Source organism: Epinephelus fuscoguttatus, linkage group LG16 (genome assembly GCF_011397635.1).
Source record: "Epinephelus fuscoguttatus linkage group LG16, E.fuscoguttatus.final_Chr_v1".
Lineage (NCBI taxonomy): Eukaryota > Metazoa > Chordata > Actinopteri > Perciformes > Serranidae > Epinephelus > Epinephelus fuscoguttatus.
Window position 1 is genome coordinate 32,818,300 of NC_064767.1, and position 18,224 is coordinate 32,836,523.

General features: G+C 39.8%; 1 protein-coding gene across 1 annotated transcript in view; it reads left to right on the forward strand.

Moving 5' to 3' along the window:
* Positions 1–7,343, forward strand: part of epcam (epithelial cell adhesion molecule) — a 215,520-nt gene extending 208,177 nt beyond the window's left edge. Inside the window, exon 7 of the mRNA XM_049601079.1 lies at positions 7,223–7,343. Within this exon, the coding sequence (XP_049457036.1) occupies positions 7,223–7,343 (121 nt within the window). The remainder of the gene's footprint in view (positions 1–7,222) is intronic.
* The last annotated feature ends 10,881 nt before the right edge of the window (positions 7,344–18,224 follow it).

An 18,224-nucleotide genomic window follows, 5' to 3' on the forward strand; every position in this document is an offset into this window, starting at 1 on the left:
TGCACATCGTACATTTGCATATGAAACCACATAGGGACTGAAAGTTCGGTTTAACCCTCGAAGTGCTGACTCATATTAGCCCACTAGGGAGCCAGCTTTGTCATGCTTTTGCAGCTCTGCTGAGAAGCACCCTTTTATCTCTCTTCTCTGGAGATTCTGGATGGATTTATTTGAAACGGTATTCAGATTAGAGTAAAACTGAAAAGGACTCTTGTGATATAAGCCGTTCCTGTCTTATCTGCCCCCTGATGAACCTACTCTCTGACTCAGACTCTGGTTTCTCACTCATTTGTGTCTGCACGCAATAATGCATAGTTATTATTCTTGTCCAAGCAGATGGCCTCTCTGTGTTTTTTGGGTAATTGAAAACATCCTCTGTTATCCCAATGTCAACCAAGGAGACAAAACTAGAAAGATAAAACCAAAGTGGGTTTCTGCTTGAAAGGAATTTATGATAATACGGATACTTAATAATAACACAGGATATTAAAAATATGCTTGGGGCCAACCATACATACATACAGTATGTGGTCTATTTATATGTCTGTGTGTATGCAAGTATTCACTACTAGTAACAACTAGGTATATTATTAAAGTACTGGATTTACAATTTTATGATACTTTCATTCTACCCAAATATATCTTGGTAGAAAATATTGTATTTTCCAACTTAACAATATTACAGCTAGCTTATAGCTACTTTGAAGGTCAAGATTTAACATACAAAACATACAAGCGGATTTGAGCCTGTGTACCCTTGGCTGATTAGCAACCACAAGAAACAATTACAAAATAATATTAAATGCTGAAATGTTGCATAAGTCTAGCACAAGTCAGGAAAAGAGTCATAACTTCAGTGAACTGACTCAGTAATGTCAGCTACTGTCAGCAGTATCCACCCTAAAAGTTTGCTAACACAGACTACATGAACTACTGGTCATACCCATGGATGTATAAAGGGAACTGGATACAGTGTTGAAGGCGGAGCTCCCTTTAGTCCTATAAAAGCTGCTCAGCAATGCATGAAGCCAAAAAGTTTGACTTTCTGAGTATATAATTACCTTGATCTTCTGCATTATTGGGCCCATAGAACACCTGAGACTTTGCCGGCTAACTTCCACCAGCCTAGCAGCTAATCTCTGGTTTAACCCTCCGCTAAGTTGAATGAGGATAAAATTATTTAATCATGTGGCTCTTCTAGACTTTCGAATTGTTATCAGGCCAAATGAATGAAATCCAAATAGTGAAATGAATCATTTTGCAGGGGTTGTGATGCTCACAAAACTTTATCCACTGATTTACAGATGTCTCCTTCCCCAACGTCCTCGGGGAAACAGTATCTCTGGGCCCAATGGCATGTTATGGCAGACCTGGACATTGTGGTTACATGGCCACTATGTAAAATGGCTTTAAAATCCGGCACACTTCCTGAGGGCCTGGTTATACCACACCAATTAAGGCTGTAGCAACAAAACATCCAAGTCAATGTACAAGCTACACTAACGTTAGTTTTAGCAACATAACAACCTAATTGAAGATCACTGGGAAATCCTAATTCTTCTGTAATGCTTCTTCATTTTCTTTCCTTTTTCCTCTGTTTTCTGTGTGCTTATGGAGCGGATTCATCAGGATGTGCCACTTTTTTCCCAGATGTATATAAACTCATTAAAATTAGCTACACCATCATCATCTATTGGGTTAAAATTCTGCTTACACTTAAATCAGTAAAAAAAGAATCCAGTAGTATTATGACAAATAAAGATACACATTCTGACAGAGGTATTTCTACATAATGACTTCTTTTACTTGTGATACTTTTAAGCATGTTTTATGACTAATTCTTCTACAGTATTTTTACATTGTTAATGCCACTTGTTCGTACACTTGCATACAGTTCAGTTCTATTAAAATAAGATGAGGTAAACTTGAATGAAGATTACAGATGTTAATGGAAAAACTGTATCAGCAGACAAATAAGGAGGACTGAAGATGAGTAAACTCTATATTGCTCATACAATGAAGATAAGACCAACACATTGACACAAGATGACTGCATGTAGTGTCACCAGCTCGTCACGTAATATGGCTCTCAGGTTGGTGATGGAGTAATACACTTTGAGCTGACTCAGGTTTTCCAACTGCTGGAAAAAAGTGAACTAGAATGAACTAGACTTAATCTAAGTATAGGCTACTTAATGAACTTATTAGCAATATACTAAAAATGTGCTATTTCTTAAGTACCAACAATGAACTTAGTATGCTAATGGTATAGGATTAGTGCTATTAAATACAATCAAGTGGACCCGGCTGAGACATTATTAAGATGTACTTAAATATACAGAAGTACAACCTTTTCCAATAATGCTTAAGGCTACTTAAAAAAAAAAAAAAAACTTTAATCAAACTTAATTTAAACTGGAAGTTTCATATATATTTTAAGAGTACTTGAAAGTCATTATAAATTAAAATTATATTTCAAATATATTTTAATTATCTATAACTATTTAAATTATCTATAGTTTATTTATCTATAAAATTGAATTAAAATACATAGTTTAAGTAGGAGAAGATACATTTTTAAAAGTACAGCTTTTGTAATAAAATATGTACTTGAGCATCTTTAAGTGCATCTTAATGGTGTCTCAAAATACAGTAAAGTACACTTAATTATATTTCAGTATGTCTTTAGTAGCACTAATGATATAGGATTAGTATATTAAAGGAATGGTGTGTAAAATTTAGGGTGATGTAGTGGTATCTAGAATTCCGTCAGTGTTCATTTACCAGGAGCCAACTTATCTGCAGAGGAAACAAATTTACCAGGTGATTTAAACCGCTAAAAACACTGAATAAATCTGTTTCATGTAACAAATCTGTGTTTTTCCATGGAGGGGTGTCTAAGTACTGTGGCTGACGCAAAAACGGCAAAATAGGAATGGCCCTATCTACAGCCAGTATATAGTTTGTCCGTTCTGGGCTACTGTAGAAACATGTTGGTGCAACCTGGTGGACTCTGAAAGAGAGTCCCTGTGTAGATATAAATGGCTCATTCTAAGGTAACAAAAACCCCATGATTCTTAGTTGCAGGTGATTACACACTAAAAACAACATGCTTATTCCATCTCTGCCCGTATATCCCCCCAAATCCTACACACTGGACCTTTAAGTACATCATTAGGTAATCAAAAATATCTGTTTTACATTAACCATGTGCTCATGAAAGTATACTAAGAATACCTAAATTAACTGTACTTCAGTATACTTTTTTCGAACTTGGGACCAGCAGCTGCTTCACTCGATAAAAAGATCCCATGTGACAAACTTCACAAAGTAACAGATTTCTGTGTGTTACAAAGCACAGAAGTATGTGCAGATGTTGCTGGCTATCACCTTGCAGTTTCTGTGCATGTGTGTGTGAGTGAGGCACATTTCATATAATGCTCCTTCCATATTTCCTTTATTTCCTCGTACTGTGCTCCTGTCTGTGGCTACAGACGCTCGATCGGGACAGAAAGCCTGGGGGGAGTGGAATAAAAGTTAGATAACTGTATCTGGTCGTGGTCAGACCAGTCATAACCCATAATGCAGTGTGAGGAACAACTCTGGCCTCGGGGGATTAAAAGGTTATGAGACAATAATGCTATTTAATATGGTGGGCAGCTGTCTATCTGGCCGTCTACCTGCCTGTCTGTCTGTGTCTAATATTACATCTTTCTTAAATCTGATGCTGCATACCTGATCTGCGGCCTATTTATGGAAACTCTATCCTCCCTGATGTGATTGCTTCCTCGTCTAAGGCCTCCCAGTCATGCCTGACTCATTTTATGAGCCATCCCTGCGGACAAACAGGCCTTCATGCTTCATGTAACGCTTTGTGTGTGTGTATTGGGAAAGTTTTACTCATTCTTAATTGTTTGTGAATGTGCACCCAGGCACGTCCTGCGGTTTTGCAGAAAAAGGTTTGGAAAATGTTTTTGTGTTGTTTCAAGACACTGGAGATTCATCATTATAAGACATTGTCTTAGTTTTTAGTGCTGTTTGCAAGGAGCACATGGATGCACACTAATCCAGATGTCTCTCAGTCCAGTATGTAGGCCAGCTGATAAGAGCGGTGCCAGTAAAGAAGTAGTTATCAGACAAATATATAGTGCTATCGAGGAGACTCATTTTTACCCATCAATCAATGTAGTCCCGCTTAATAATAAGTAACACTCTGACTTATATAAGAGTTATTCACCCTGGTAAACTCCCAGCCAGCAAGCTGAGTTATTATGACCTGGCAGCTTGCTTCTGAACCTACAATGTGATTAGATGACCCAGGCTGGTACAGTAGAGCTTAAGTTAGCTGTGAAAGGTGTCAGAGTCCAGGGCTGATATGTGAGGAAATGAGGGCCTAGTTTACCTTTTAACTGAGAAAATAAATGATCGAGCAGTAATTTAAGCCCTGCCTAAGCTCTTGTGGTATCTTTGCAGTTTAGCAGCCTTGTGTACTCACAAGTGCATACAGCAGTTTTAGTTGAAATATAACCGACAACCTTTGCAGTGTCAGCTTCCACATGTCTCAAAACTGTAAACTCTAAAGAAACACACATTCAAATGCAGCATATGGCCTGATGAAGTGAAACTCATCAAGGCCATGTTACATTACAGGCTGTTCACATGTCTGTTAAACCTATGAAAAGTAATGCACTGTAAATCATATATAACCCATGTAATCATGAGCCTGGAGGCTATGAGCACGTGGTGTATGTGCTGCAGGCTGTCCTCCCTCATATGACAGGAACAAAGGAAGAAGTTGGGTAACGTAGTACAAAGAGTGAGAAAGTTCATGAAAGGAGGAGGTTGGGGTGATGGAGGGGTCAAACAGATACAGGACATTGACCAGGAGACTGGGATTCGTGTCCTGTGTAAAACCAAAAGTCAGTGTTGAAATATTTTAGGTCATATACATATGTAATGTCATATGCAGAGCCAAATGGAATGTGCTGGGGTTTTTTTTGTTTTACAATTTTCAGCTGTGAGCGACAGTGAAAAGTTTTGTTTCCTGCTTGCAATGTGATAAACAATGTTCATTGAAGATTACACTTTTCTTTTGCAAATTGGCGGAAAATCTGAGATGTCATTGGAATTCTGTGGGTGCAAATTCCATGTGGGCCTGGTCACGTCGTCACATTACCACATCATCACATAACATTAAAGGGCCTCTATGCAAAATTCAGAGCATATAAGTTGTCTGCACATGGTTGTCAACATGGCGGTGGCTGAGCTGGCAGCTAGTAGCTAACTACTAACTCCATCAACAATACTAAGCAACACCGACAGTGTTGACAGAGCTAACAGTGTTAATTAGGGGGGAATTGAAGGGTGGGTGCCGCACCACACCCCTGCCGCTCCAGTCTTAGTGTATGAGCGCAGTGCAAAGTGACGGCAATGAGTGAGCCAATAATTTATGCACATGAACTATCAAGCATGTGCAACCAGAGCAGCTCATGACAACAAACCACAAAGAAGCTAGGATTACAACACAGAGGCAGCTTGACTTCATTCTTTGCTCAAGAACACATTACACCATCGTATCTCTACATAGCAAATAGTGTTTTGCTGCTCTATTAATGCTCTAAATGTCACACACAGAACCTTTAAATATACGTTTAAGCCCACATGTAATGGGTCAAAATGTTGTGTTGAAGGAGAAATCCACAAAAGAAAAGATGAAGTAAAGCCCATGGATGTGCAACACGCATACCTTATGAAAAAAAAAAACAAATGCTAATTTTTTGCTAAAACACAGAACATGTCCTTTGATAGGAAAGTATACAAATTCAAATTAAAACCATATGAACTTCCAAAAGAATATGGAGAGAATCACACCTCAAGGAGCATAATAAAACGAACCATAACACCAGAATGTTAAAGTTGTACCTTCAAATTAAAATCTGCCGTACCTAGGACTTAATTCATAGATTTTATAGCTTATTAATTAATATCACACGAAGTGTGATATTGTTATGTAAAAAAGGCACTGACATGATTAGCAATGCAGATGGCTCAAGTTTTCTTCTGTTAGTTATTTTGTTTTGGCGAGTGGCAACACAAAAATTCATAGAAGAAAATGAAATAAAATTTCTTGCTGGTTTGTTGCATTTAAGCATTTTTACGGGATCATGTTTAAGTATCAGAATGGTGTGACAGAGTCTTGACTTTCTGATTCAACTTTGACCTACTGTACTTACCGTAGTTGCAATGAGGGATTATTACTGATATTTTGGATGTTCTCACTCACTGTTTAACCTCCATGTAAAGTGGTGTAGACAATCTAGCTAAATGGTTGTTTGTTTACAACCCTTTTTTTCCTTGTGTCAAGCTTTGTTGGAGGATTCTATGCTCCCAGATTTCAGCAATCACTTTGGCACGTATGATGTCATCATAACTGATAAGCACGAAGGCGGAAAAATAAAGTCCAGGTGATAATAAACCAGAGTTACCTGTAAAACCTACATCATCAGCAGTCAGAAATGTGAAAAGTCTGCCAAAAAGGGTCACGGAGAGCAAACCTCACCTGAGCTAACCTCGTCCCTGCCAGCCTCCATGATGCAATACTGCCACTCCATCCAGTATTCAGCACCATCTGTGGTCTGTTGCCACTGCAGGACCTGGCTGCAGGAGGAGCACACAGTAGTTAATATGGAAGTGCTGGAGAGATGTATGTATGAGGAATGGATAAGGACAGAGTGTGGGGGCAGGAGGGACGCTGATGGAATAAAGTCGTCTGGAAAAAGTGAGCAGGTCGTGTTTATTAAAAAAGGTGCATATTGTAGATTTGGAGGAACCTGATCATCTAAGTGCTTGTCAGAAAAAGGACAGATGGAAAGAGAGAATTCACTGAAGGAAAAAGAGATAAAGACAGAAGGAAAGAGAAGAAGTGACATCACTGGAAAAGGACAATTCACGCCTGTTTGTTACCCAGACTTGACCGACTCCAACCATGTTAGTGTGTGTAGTGTTGCGTTGGATAGTGTAAAGGTGACTGACAGGCACAAACAGGCTAACCAAACATTCAGTTGCTGTGTGTGTACGGGTGTATGTGTGTGTAGGTGGGGGGTATCTGCCTCTCTCTGTGTGGGTGTGTGTGTTTGGCAGTGGTATGTGAATGAGTGTGTGTGTGCGTCAGTGTGTATAGCGTCCTGCTGACAGCAGTGTCCTGGCTGTGATGTGGACAGTCGAAGGTGCTGACAGGCTTGTGTTGTTTCATGGTCCTGTTGGGGGCTGTCCGGGCAGGCCGGGACACAAACGTCCCTGCCTGCTCCCCTTCTGTCCCCATCATGGTCAGTCCCGTGGGTTAAATATACGCCTTTAGCACTGGTGTTAAATATCTTTAAATTTAGAGCTGACCATCATTCTTATAATAACAAAGATTTAAATGACCTTACGTAATGTGAATTGTGTCACTCATAGTGAAAAACCTACAGAGAATTACCATCTGATTCTGCAGTTCCCCTTAGCTCTTTGGAGTATTTTAGTGTCTTTTAGCATCTTTCAGCTCGTTGTTTTGGTTTTATGGCCTGCAACCTTAATGTTTTGTTACAGTCTCACCAGACTGCATTTTTTAGGATGGGCAGCTGTTTCAGTGAAAAAGCTATGATAAACCCCATGGACACTGCCTGCTCGGCATCAAACGGCACACAGACAAACTTAGCGACTAGCTGGTGAACATAGTGCATAGAGCATTTAGCAGCTGAAGAGCCAGATATTTCCCTCAGGAGTTGGTGGAGACCAAAACAGAGCTAAAAGAAGAGTGAATATTGGACAGGTGGCCAGAAACATGACTCCCAATAACTTCTAATGATGCTCCATGTCTGCTGGATATGTAAATAAGCTACTGTTTGCTAGAGCATTCACCATATCAACTTTTTATCCGCTAATTTGTCAGGATGACTGTTAGCAGTTTGCTTTACTATTTATAAGCAGCCAAATCAGTTAATGCTGCTTTAAAGAAATACTTCATCTCCCAAGCGATCATTAGTATGTCAGTTATTCACCATGTATTATGTTGGATTAAGGAAGAAAACTTTGCCTCCATGGCGAAGGAAAAATCTCACAAAAAGCAAACACTCTTGAATTGAAATCATAGGGGATCGCATTTAACAATAACAAAACATCCATTTACAAACTCTCACACAACTTGTACAGTATAATTCAAGTTTCTTTGATACAGTCATATACTTGATACTTCCCAAACACATGCAATTTGCTAAAACGTTTAAAACATATTTAAAACACTTTAGCCTAAACAGTCTCACACATGGAATAGAAATGTATCTGCACTGTTTATACAGACATATATTAAATAGTACAGTTTTAGTATAAATGCATGTGTCTCAGAAGTCCTGAGCAGAACAGCCTGAACAGATCTTCTGATATGGTTTTGCTGTTGTGAAACATGACCTCCTATGACTTCAGTTCATGAAGTTTTTTGGATTCTCCTCTCACCGTGGAGGCATTTTAGAAAACCAAAGTATTCTTCATGATTTCAACATAACACAAGTTGATTGATAAACAGATGATTTAGGGAGTGAATTATTATTTTAACAATGACAATAATAAAGATGGCAATAACTAAGTGATTAAGCAAAATTTTGGTTGGAAAGCCTCTAAAACATCATCATTGCTCATTGCCAAAAACCCAACAATGATAAGTATAGTAGGTCAATGCTAAACCAGGAAGCTGGCCTGATGTATACAGCTGACGATCTGATTATTTGACTGCTTGTGTTTGAAAACAAAGTTGCGCTGACAAATGACCTATTTTTCTGTTTATGAATGAGGACATGTCAACCAAGTTAGTGGTTTTTATCCGTTTCTTTTTGTAACATGTTCAAACAACTTCTCATCTTTTGCAATCATCATGTAAGGGTCCCTTTGCATGAATGGTGACACATATTCACAGCTAGGAACAATTTATAACACAGGTTAACTGCAGTCTTCACCGATTGTTGGGTAAAATCCTCCCACACTACCCCGAAACAGCTTGGTTTCCCCTACAGGGCGTCAAAACCACACCACTTGGTCAGTGGCCAGCAGCAACTGACATGGATGCACAATGCACCCTTTTGTGTCTGTATGAGAGGCATAGGGCTTTCAACAAACCCCCAACCCATCTGCATCATTCCTAGACAGTCAGAGCAAAGGATGTATTATAAAGAGCAAGGAAGTCCACTTAGGGCGGGTGGGTCCAACAAGCACAGGACTTCGACCCAGCAGACTGGTGTTTGTGTCATGTGTGAAACTAAGAGTCAACTTGGATCTTTGCTCAAACCTAACTTAGTAGTGTTGTTGCGGAAACTTAACCGTTTACCCACTGATACAATGCAAAAAAACTGTGGTCACCAGGGGCTTCTGCCCAAGAATCAAACTATGTAGCACTGAAATCATTTTGCCTGAAATTTGTTTTCTTGTCAAACATTAAAAGCATAGTTGCATTCTTGTGTGATATCTAATCAAAAGGAGGAAGGAACCTCCATCATATCAGACACAAATGATGGCTGTTCCGACCTTTAATAAAAATGCCGATAACTGCAAACCAATAAACTTGTCGTTCATGTAGCATCCCCATCTGTGCTATTGTTATCTGAGGTATCCTGCCCTCTGGACCTGAATGTATATTAACCATTGTCCTGCCTGTCATGTTTATGTTTCACTGAAGGTTGTTAGGCGTTGTAAAAGTCACAGTCATTTCCACGTTTACTGGGAAGGCTGTGTGATGAGAAATGTTCTGTGAGGAGATGAGGGTTTATTTCCTGGGAAAAAAAAACAGATGTGAAGTGACATTTACATGGAAAAGGTGGACATCTGATTTTAGTGGCAGCCTGATTGACCTGGGTGTGTGTGCCATGTTGTGTGTGTGTGTGTGTGTGTGTGTAGGGGCAACCCGGCCAGTGAGACGGCCAACAGTCTTTCCATATCTGTCATATCCTGTTATGAGGAAGAATGGTAAAAAGGAACACTTGCACCCACAAATGCACTGTGCACATTCATGACACTCTAAGCATGACAAAGTTTTTATCCGTTTTCAGTTGCACTTCATGGTAAAAATCTAGTTGTTTTGTCTTTTTGGCCATTTTTTCATCCCATTCTTCAGTATTTATGGTTACAGATTTTCACATTTTTTGGTGCTTGTTCATAGAAAACTAAGTAAATCGATACTGCACACGGAGAGGTACTACATCTTCTTATAGACTCCTTGTCACAAGTCGTGTACTCCTTTAAGCGAGCTGTCATCGCATGCTGTCATCCACAATTGTCCCGGAGTCACTGAAGGATGGAAAAAGACAGAGAGAAAGAGAGAAAAGAGAAATGAGGATGAGGACGATGACAGATGTTGAGAGCATCACCCCTGACTCATGAGAGGAGACAGACGAGCCAAAACCTGACATTTGTATTCGATTTAGATCTGAGGTCCAGTTGAAATCGTTCTCAGGGCTCTACTCTTTCCATATTTCCATTCATTCCACTTTCATTCATCATGCTCCAGTGTTTTCGGTGAGAGAAAGAAAGACCATTTCTTTACTGAAGGTTGCTCTATTATCTCACTTTCAGAGTTTTATCCTGCATGTATATCTCTGACTCCTTCCCCTCTGCCCTCAGAGAGCACACTGTATGATAAGAAATATGCTAATTATAGCAAAGTAGGCCATTGTGGCCAAGGACGTCCACCATAGTGAACACTTAACAGCCCGACATGGGCAGCAACACACACTCATATATGCATATTGTGCTGGCCTGTTGAGGCTATCACAGCAGAGATAGTTGCTGTTTGAAAGACGAGATAGTGTCTCTTAGAAAAGCTAAACTCAGCCTGTCATCCATGCTGCATTTAAGTGTGTGTGTGTGTGTGTGTGTGTGTGTGTGTTTACCGTCTGTGCTCAAGTGATGAAATCCACATTGATGGTAATAAACCTCCCCTGTGTTTTTTTTTATTACTTTATGGCTCTCTGTGTGATAGCTGTTGATTGTGAAGTGTGTCAGTGAGTATGGCACCATTCCATTTCAAAATCTTGCAGCCTAACAATTCCTTGTTCACTACACATTTGGTCTTAATCTGGAAGTGTTAATTGGTAAGTATGGGATTTAAACATTGTGTGACTGACTGGTATACTTGCGCTTAGTGTACATGTAGTTTCTGAATGAGGTGACATTGTAGGAAAGTCTGTTTCTGTTTGGAATGCAGCCCAGGAGTCTGGGAGGCCATCTGGATTGAAGATTGACCTGTCATAACTGCAAATGATCTACAGCCTGCTGGAATCCAACGCGCTCAAACACACACATACACACACACACACACACACACACACACACACACACACAGTTGTCGTCCATAAATGCTTGCACAGAAGAACACAAATCAGACATAAACTAATATGCACCAACCTATAACATGCATACACTCACATGCATGCACAACATACAGTACATGCAGACACACACACACACGCTTTGACTCACACTCCCACACGCAACCCTCCTGATAATCTCTGTGACCTTCACCATGGCGGTGGACATGTTCATGCAACCACATGTACATGCAGACACACACGTAAACACAGTTAGGCCTACAGGTACATTTACACACAAAGGAATGCAGTAAGATCCAGCTTGGCTCAGTAAAGCACTAAGTGCAAATGTTTACTTTAAAGATCTGATGGCTAATGTCATTTATAGATACAGAATGTTCTGGATGGACACAGTTGAAACCATTCTTGTAAAGATCATAGCTATCAGATACGACCACAATGTATGTGGTGGTGGTGGTTAAGATTTAAATGTATGGCATCATGACAAAATGGCACACTACGTTTTTTTTTTTTATTAGATTTTTCCTTTAACTTGTTCAGAGATAAGTGTGTGTATAAAGTAAAGGGCATGAGGGTAGTGGCTGCTAACACTGAGCTGTGCAGACAAAAACATTCCAGCTGCACATAACAGTAGGAAGAGAGGAGATTTAAACAAAGCCAATACTGTCAAGAAACCACTTTGTCACGCCTCCAGTCTTTTCCTAATCTTTGTAACCGCTTCGACGAGTTTAATATCACAGGCTAACAGTTTCCCCCTGCTCCTCTGTTCATACTAAGCTTTGCTAACCAGCTGCTGGCAGTGGCTTCATATTTACAGATTAGTGAGTGGTAGAGGAAAGCAGGGTCAGCGGGGACAAAACAAAATAACCTTCCATTCCTCAAAGACCAAGAGTAATGAAAAAAATTTGATCCCTGAACAGATACAGGTGTCAACTAAAAGTTGATCAAGTTTATCAAGCTTTACCCAAAGTGAAAGGCACAATTTTGTTAAAAGCACAAGGAGTGCACTTTCCCCAAACTGTGCCTCCTCAGGACAGTTGGGACACCTTGATCTGGGCTAAAAGAATAAATTGAACACCTTCTATTTACAATGTCAACTGCACCGATTTCTTTGAAAGAAAGAAAACATTTGTAAAATTATTATACTTCAATACATTTCGGAGATATGACATTTTTCTGTCTTTTGAGTCTTCATTTCATTGGCACCTATCAGCTCAATGTGGTTACCGTAGACTACATGTAGCTTACAGGTTTATGCAGGCTGTTGAGTTAATTTTATTTTGCAAAAAAAGTCAACTTGAGAGTTAAAGAAAGAGTTAAATAACTTGCTATAAAGGCACTGTCCCAACCGACCCAGGTCTCCCCTATTCTTCTCATCTAAATATTGGCAAGACAGTGTAATTCACTGAACTATTCCTTTAAATTCTTGACAAATGAGTATTGTTTTCCACAAAAAATGAGTTAACTTCAGCTGCTCTTGAAGGAGATCTAAAAAAAAACTCTACTAAACAAGAAATAAAAATAAATAAATAAATAAATAAATAAATTCCGTAGTAATAAAACTGCCCAGTGACCTGTGTTTACATCCAGACATCAGACAGCAGCCATGATTGGAATGCCACCAGTGAAACCAGTGAGGGTGAACGGCATGTTAAGGGTCAAAACATCACTGGGAGGTTGAGAGGAGGAGGAGGAGGGAGAAGATGACAAGAACAGAATGGACAGATAAAGGGAATACTGAGGAGGTAAACGAGAGAAACAGAGGAGTGTGGCACACGAGGGGAGGACGACACACTTCAGCTGAGCAGCACTCCTACATCAGTGTGTGTGTGTTGTAGGGTCACGACTTCGTGTTTTCTGGCTGCATGTTTTTGTGTGGAGTGGCTTTGCAGGTCCCTGATGTGATTTGATGTATTGGTATATATGTGTGTGTGTGTGTGTGTGTGTGTGTGTGTGTGTGTGTATGTGTGAGAGTGCGAGTGAGCAACAGACACAAAGCAGCTAACTAAACAACAGCAAAAGGACAGAGCTGAGTAAAAGTGCAGCTCTGCTCTGGAAATAGCAAAAGGTTTCATGGTGGAGAAACCAGATGGGTGGCGCATGCACGCACACACACACACACACACTCACACACACACACACAGCATGCCAACCATCCAACTTGTGTGTGTGTGTGCAGGTTGTGGTTTGATGGTTGAACTGATGATGGCCATTTGAGAGGATCAACTCTAACCCAGATAGTGCTGTACACAAATACACACTGAGAAGTGAAAACGCTCGACTTTATTTGGGATTTTAGGAAGTGAGCGAAACCTTGCGTGTGTGTATGGTTTACGCCTGAGTGGTCATTTTAGTAGACACAGTGGCACTTTACATCCCCACCACATGGATATGAGGCTGAGCCAGACAGAGCTGTCATTTCTAAACATAAACATTGCAGTATGTAATATAGACTGTGTGTAGGAACCGAGTTGTGACACTGTGTGTGTGTGTGTGTGTGTGTGTGTGTGTGTGTGTGTGTGTGTGTGTGTGTGTGTGTGTGTGTGTGTGTGTGTTTGGCTGTCTGTTCAGTTTCAAGGACAGGTTAAACACGGCTGTCTTTTTATAGCACTAGCAATTCAGCCAGTGTACATGTGTCTGTGTGTGTGTGTGTGTGTGTGTGTGTGTGTGTGTGTTATAGTGAGGAACTTAGTGAGAAATTGTGTGTTTGTGCCTATGTGTGTGAGAAACCAAGCGTAGAAAGATACTTGTGATACTATCAATTCTGTGACTGTGAGAAATTTTTTGAGCGAAAATATAGTTCTGTGTGTGTGTGTGTGTGTGTGTGTGTGTGTGTGAAAGCGCGTTTGTGTGTCAGCATGTACACTCCTGCATGTCCTTGGGCCTTTCAGCACAGCTTTGTGCCCTGCTGTCAGGGCAGTCATAAAAGCGCATGAATCAGCCCGTGTGTGTCTTCACTCGAACACACACAAGTGTATTTTTCCATTCAAGTGTGAAAAAACAGACAGCACTGTCAGAGAAGAAGATGACTCACCTGACCTGCATTTCACACACTCATTGCACTTGCCTGGGAAACAAACATATCACTGTTATTTTCAACATGTGCATATGTCCACTCTGGAGGGATACACTGTAGACCATGTGGAGGGGCCTGTCAGGTGTTCAGGTATTCAAGGTGGACATACTGAGACGTGTGAACTATATCTCTAACCTTGTCATGTAGTTATTGACTCTAAATGGTTAGGTTTTATGGTCATAATTGGTTTGCTAATATGCTGGGCCAGATTACACAAAACCTTTGGTCAGACATCTGGTGGTGTATTTTCACTTGTAAGCAAAATGCCAGTGGAACCCTTTGGATAAATATTAACATACAAATCGTCTAAAACAGGAGGGTGTTTTGGGCCATTAATTACATTAAAAAAAATGTGAAACATTAAAACATGTGCCGTTGTATCAGACACAAAGTGCAGTAGACCTTAGACCTCCATGGTCTAAAATAGATTAGCAAACAGCTAACTTGTATTCACTCCATGGTACACTGGGTTATCCTGTAGCAGCTGTAGATGCATTTCAGATGTTGAATGGATAAGCAAAAAGCCATTTGAGGTTGTGGTTTACAATGATTTTAGAAAAGCTACGGGGCATTGTGAAGGTCCAGACACATCAAAGTGACATCAACAGACTAGCGACGATGAAAGCCAACTGTTGCATCACTTGTGTCTCAGTCAAAAGGTTGCACACATACACACTGCAAAGACTACAGCCAATGGCCAACTAGCATATATCCAAATATATCTTGACTAGCTAATATTATATGGCTAGTCATAGACTAGCTAGTAGTGATAGTGTGTAGGACTTAGGGGCATCTATTGGTAGAAATATAATATGATATTCAAAGTCATGTTGTCATTAGATTTTAATCACCTGAAACGAAGACTTGTTGTGTTTTCTTGACTTTAGAAGGAGCCATTTATACCTATATATGGAGCAGGTCTTCCTCCATGGAAGATATTGTTTCTACAGTAGCCCACAACAGACAAATCAAACACTGACTCTGGAAAGGACCATTTGCGTCTAAGCTTTTCTGTGTCAGCCATTGTGTTCTCCTACACGCTTAGTACATAGTAGTGGTTTCAGTTCTGCAACCTCACAGCTAGATGCCACTAAATCCTACATACTAGACCTTTAACATATATTTGTTGACTTGCTAAACAAATTGCCTAACTTTGCTAAACTAGCCTTGCTGCCACCGCTAAACTCCAACTCCTTTAAGACAACTCTGCCCTGGCCTTTTCACAGCAGATGTTTTGACTTGTCATGGCAACAAAAGCACAGGTGCAAACAATAATAATAAGGTGCAATCAATTATAATTATGATTCACTTGCTGTTGAATGTCCAAGTTAGCCGTGCCAGCTAGCCATCGTTTATGTTAAGTACACGTGGGGTTTTCTGCAAGGACATGCCAAAATGCCTGCTGAGAAAATGGGACTATACAATAGTGTATGTGTACTTTTCTGGTATAATTTTGTTTGGACAAGTGTTTGTACAGTTAAATAATTGAGGTAGATCGGTATAGTTGTGTTTGCTGGTCCAGTGAAATGAGTTAGCATTAACAGCAGCAGATCTTGGACTGTTTTGGTGACCTAATGCCATCAAAATGGCAAATCTCTCATTAAAATATCATCACTGACCTCAGCAACTTCAACATCCCTCAGATTATAATTGCGCTGGTGCTGTTTAAAGATTTATAATTACATGACAAGCTACACCTCTCCTCCCACCATCCTTCACTGTTACACCTCTCCATCTAGTTTTCATTTCTACAGCTTGGAAAAACACCACAGGCTCAGAGCTCCTCTCTGCTGTCTCTGCTATGCCTGGAATGACAGAAATGGCCGCTTGTCAGTCAACTGAGTCACTGCACCCGTTTCCCTGGGCATTAAACAAACTGAAGCTCTGCCTCTTTAATTAACCCTTTAGGGTTGTGATGTCAAGGTGAACATTAAAACTTCAACCCGGGTTGTTTTCTTTAGTGTATTTTTTTTTTTTTTTTTAAGGAATCGCAGACCTCTCTTGTTGACATCTGCGATCCCTCGTTGAACATGATTCATAGTCCCAACGGCTGTTTTTCAAAAAGACACACTTGACATGTGGATACAGATCACAGGTTCTTACTGATTTATGGCTGTGCGACACCTACCCTGTGACAGACACAACCATTGTATGTGATTAAACTGAATAATACAAATCAAACACAGCCAACTGCAAGTTGATACATGTACCTTGTGATACACACCCATTCTGTATTTCAATAGTCCCTTTTGAAGTACTGCCGTCTGCTCCATGTTTTATCTTGTAGATTCTTGGCTAAGTAGAGACCTTGGATATTGTCACAGGGATGAAATATGAGCGGCTACAAGTATGTTCCTATTAAGGTTCAGTGGTGTGGGAGAACACTGTGGTTATTAAGTTGGTCTGATAACAGGAATGAGGAAGAAACCCTATTATCTTAATACGGTCAGTCGTCTCATGTTCCTGAACTTGGCTTTCAAAGTCGTCTTTTGGGTGTTTTTGTTGTCCACAAGCTGTCAAAGATATTGGGTTATGTGCTCAACTGTGTACAGCGGGATGTGGAATAAAACATATAGTACCTTGGTGCCATTTCATGGTCATTTTCTCCACTACATTTATTTTACAGCTGCAGCAATGACTTAATTTGCAGATTTGGAGTACTATTACAAAACATAATCTACTAATGATGATAATGTGTTGTAGAGTAAGCGACCTGGCAGTATATATAGTTCAAATTGGCCCCACCATTACCAGCTGCAGCATTAGTGCTGCTTGCACATTAATGCATCAATAATGATTATCCAAATAGGACTTTGGATATTTTGATGTTATACACGGGTAAAAAAAAAAAAAAAAATGGTCAGACTGTACAAAACATAAGCAGTTAGATGATCAGATAGGTTGCCAACAAATCCCAACGTTAACTGATTAATTTGTAACTGTTATTATTAGCAACTTTTTTATCCATATACATTTGTAGATAATCCAGCTATACTTTTGGCCTGTTTGCAACATACATGGTCACCTTACAACCTGTGTGTCTTCTCCTATTTGGCCTATTTTTAGTGATGTCACTGTGTTCTGAGAACTTCAGTGTGTACAGTGTTATCTGAACTGATAAAACCTTTGGCCAGAGCTTTTCAAATAAAAGCAATACCGTACTATATCGTGGTCTTCCTTTAAACACCACTGCTCCGCCTAAACTAGTTACTTATTACCTTCACACTGAAAAAAAAAACAGTAACAGACTGGGACACTGTTATATGAGTCATCCTTTGTTCATTATCAAATCCAGATTTCAGACGTTTCTAGTGATGGGAGTCATGAGGAAGATATATCTGAGAAAAATAAAAAATGTAATGTCAAACTTTTATTTGTGGGTGAGCTTTGACATGTTCTATTTTTTTTACATTTCTTTCTGCTGTCATATGGGATAATGACAAAAAATGGAAGGCATCTAAGGGGCCTGGTATCATTTAAAAAAAATAGGACACCAGCACCGATACCAGCACTCTTAAAGTGACAATACTTCAGATAGAGTACTTCATTTAAAACCCATATTACAAATGGAGTTGCATGTAGTTGCCAAACACACAATACACAAACACACAGTGACAAGACTAAATGTTAGCATGACAAGGCTAATGTTACTTAACAGTTATTAACCAGTGTCATGACACAGTTAAGCTGTTTCGGTGTCAGGTTTGGAATCGTTAAATGGCTTGTTGTTTGATGTTAGCTGCTGCTGTGTTAGCTCGTGATAACCATGCAGATGTAAATTGACCGTTTGCCAGAAG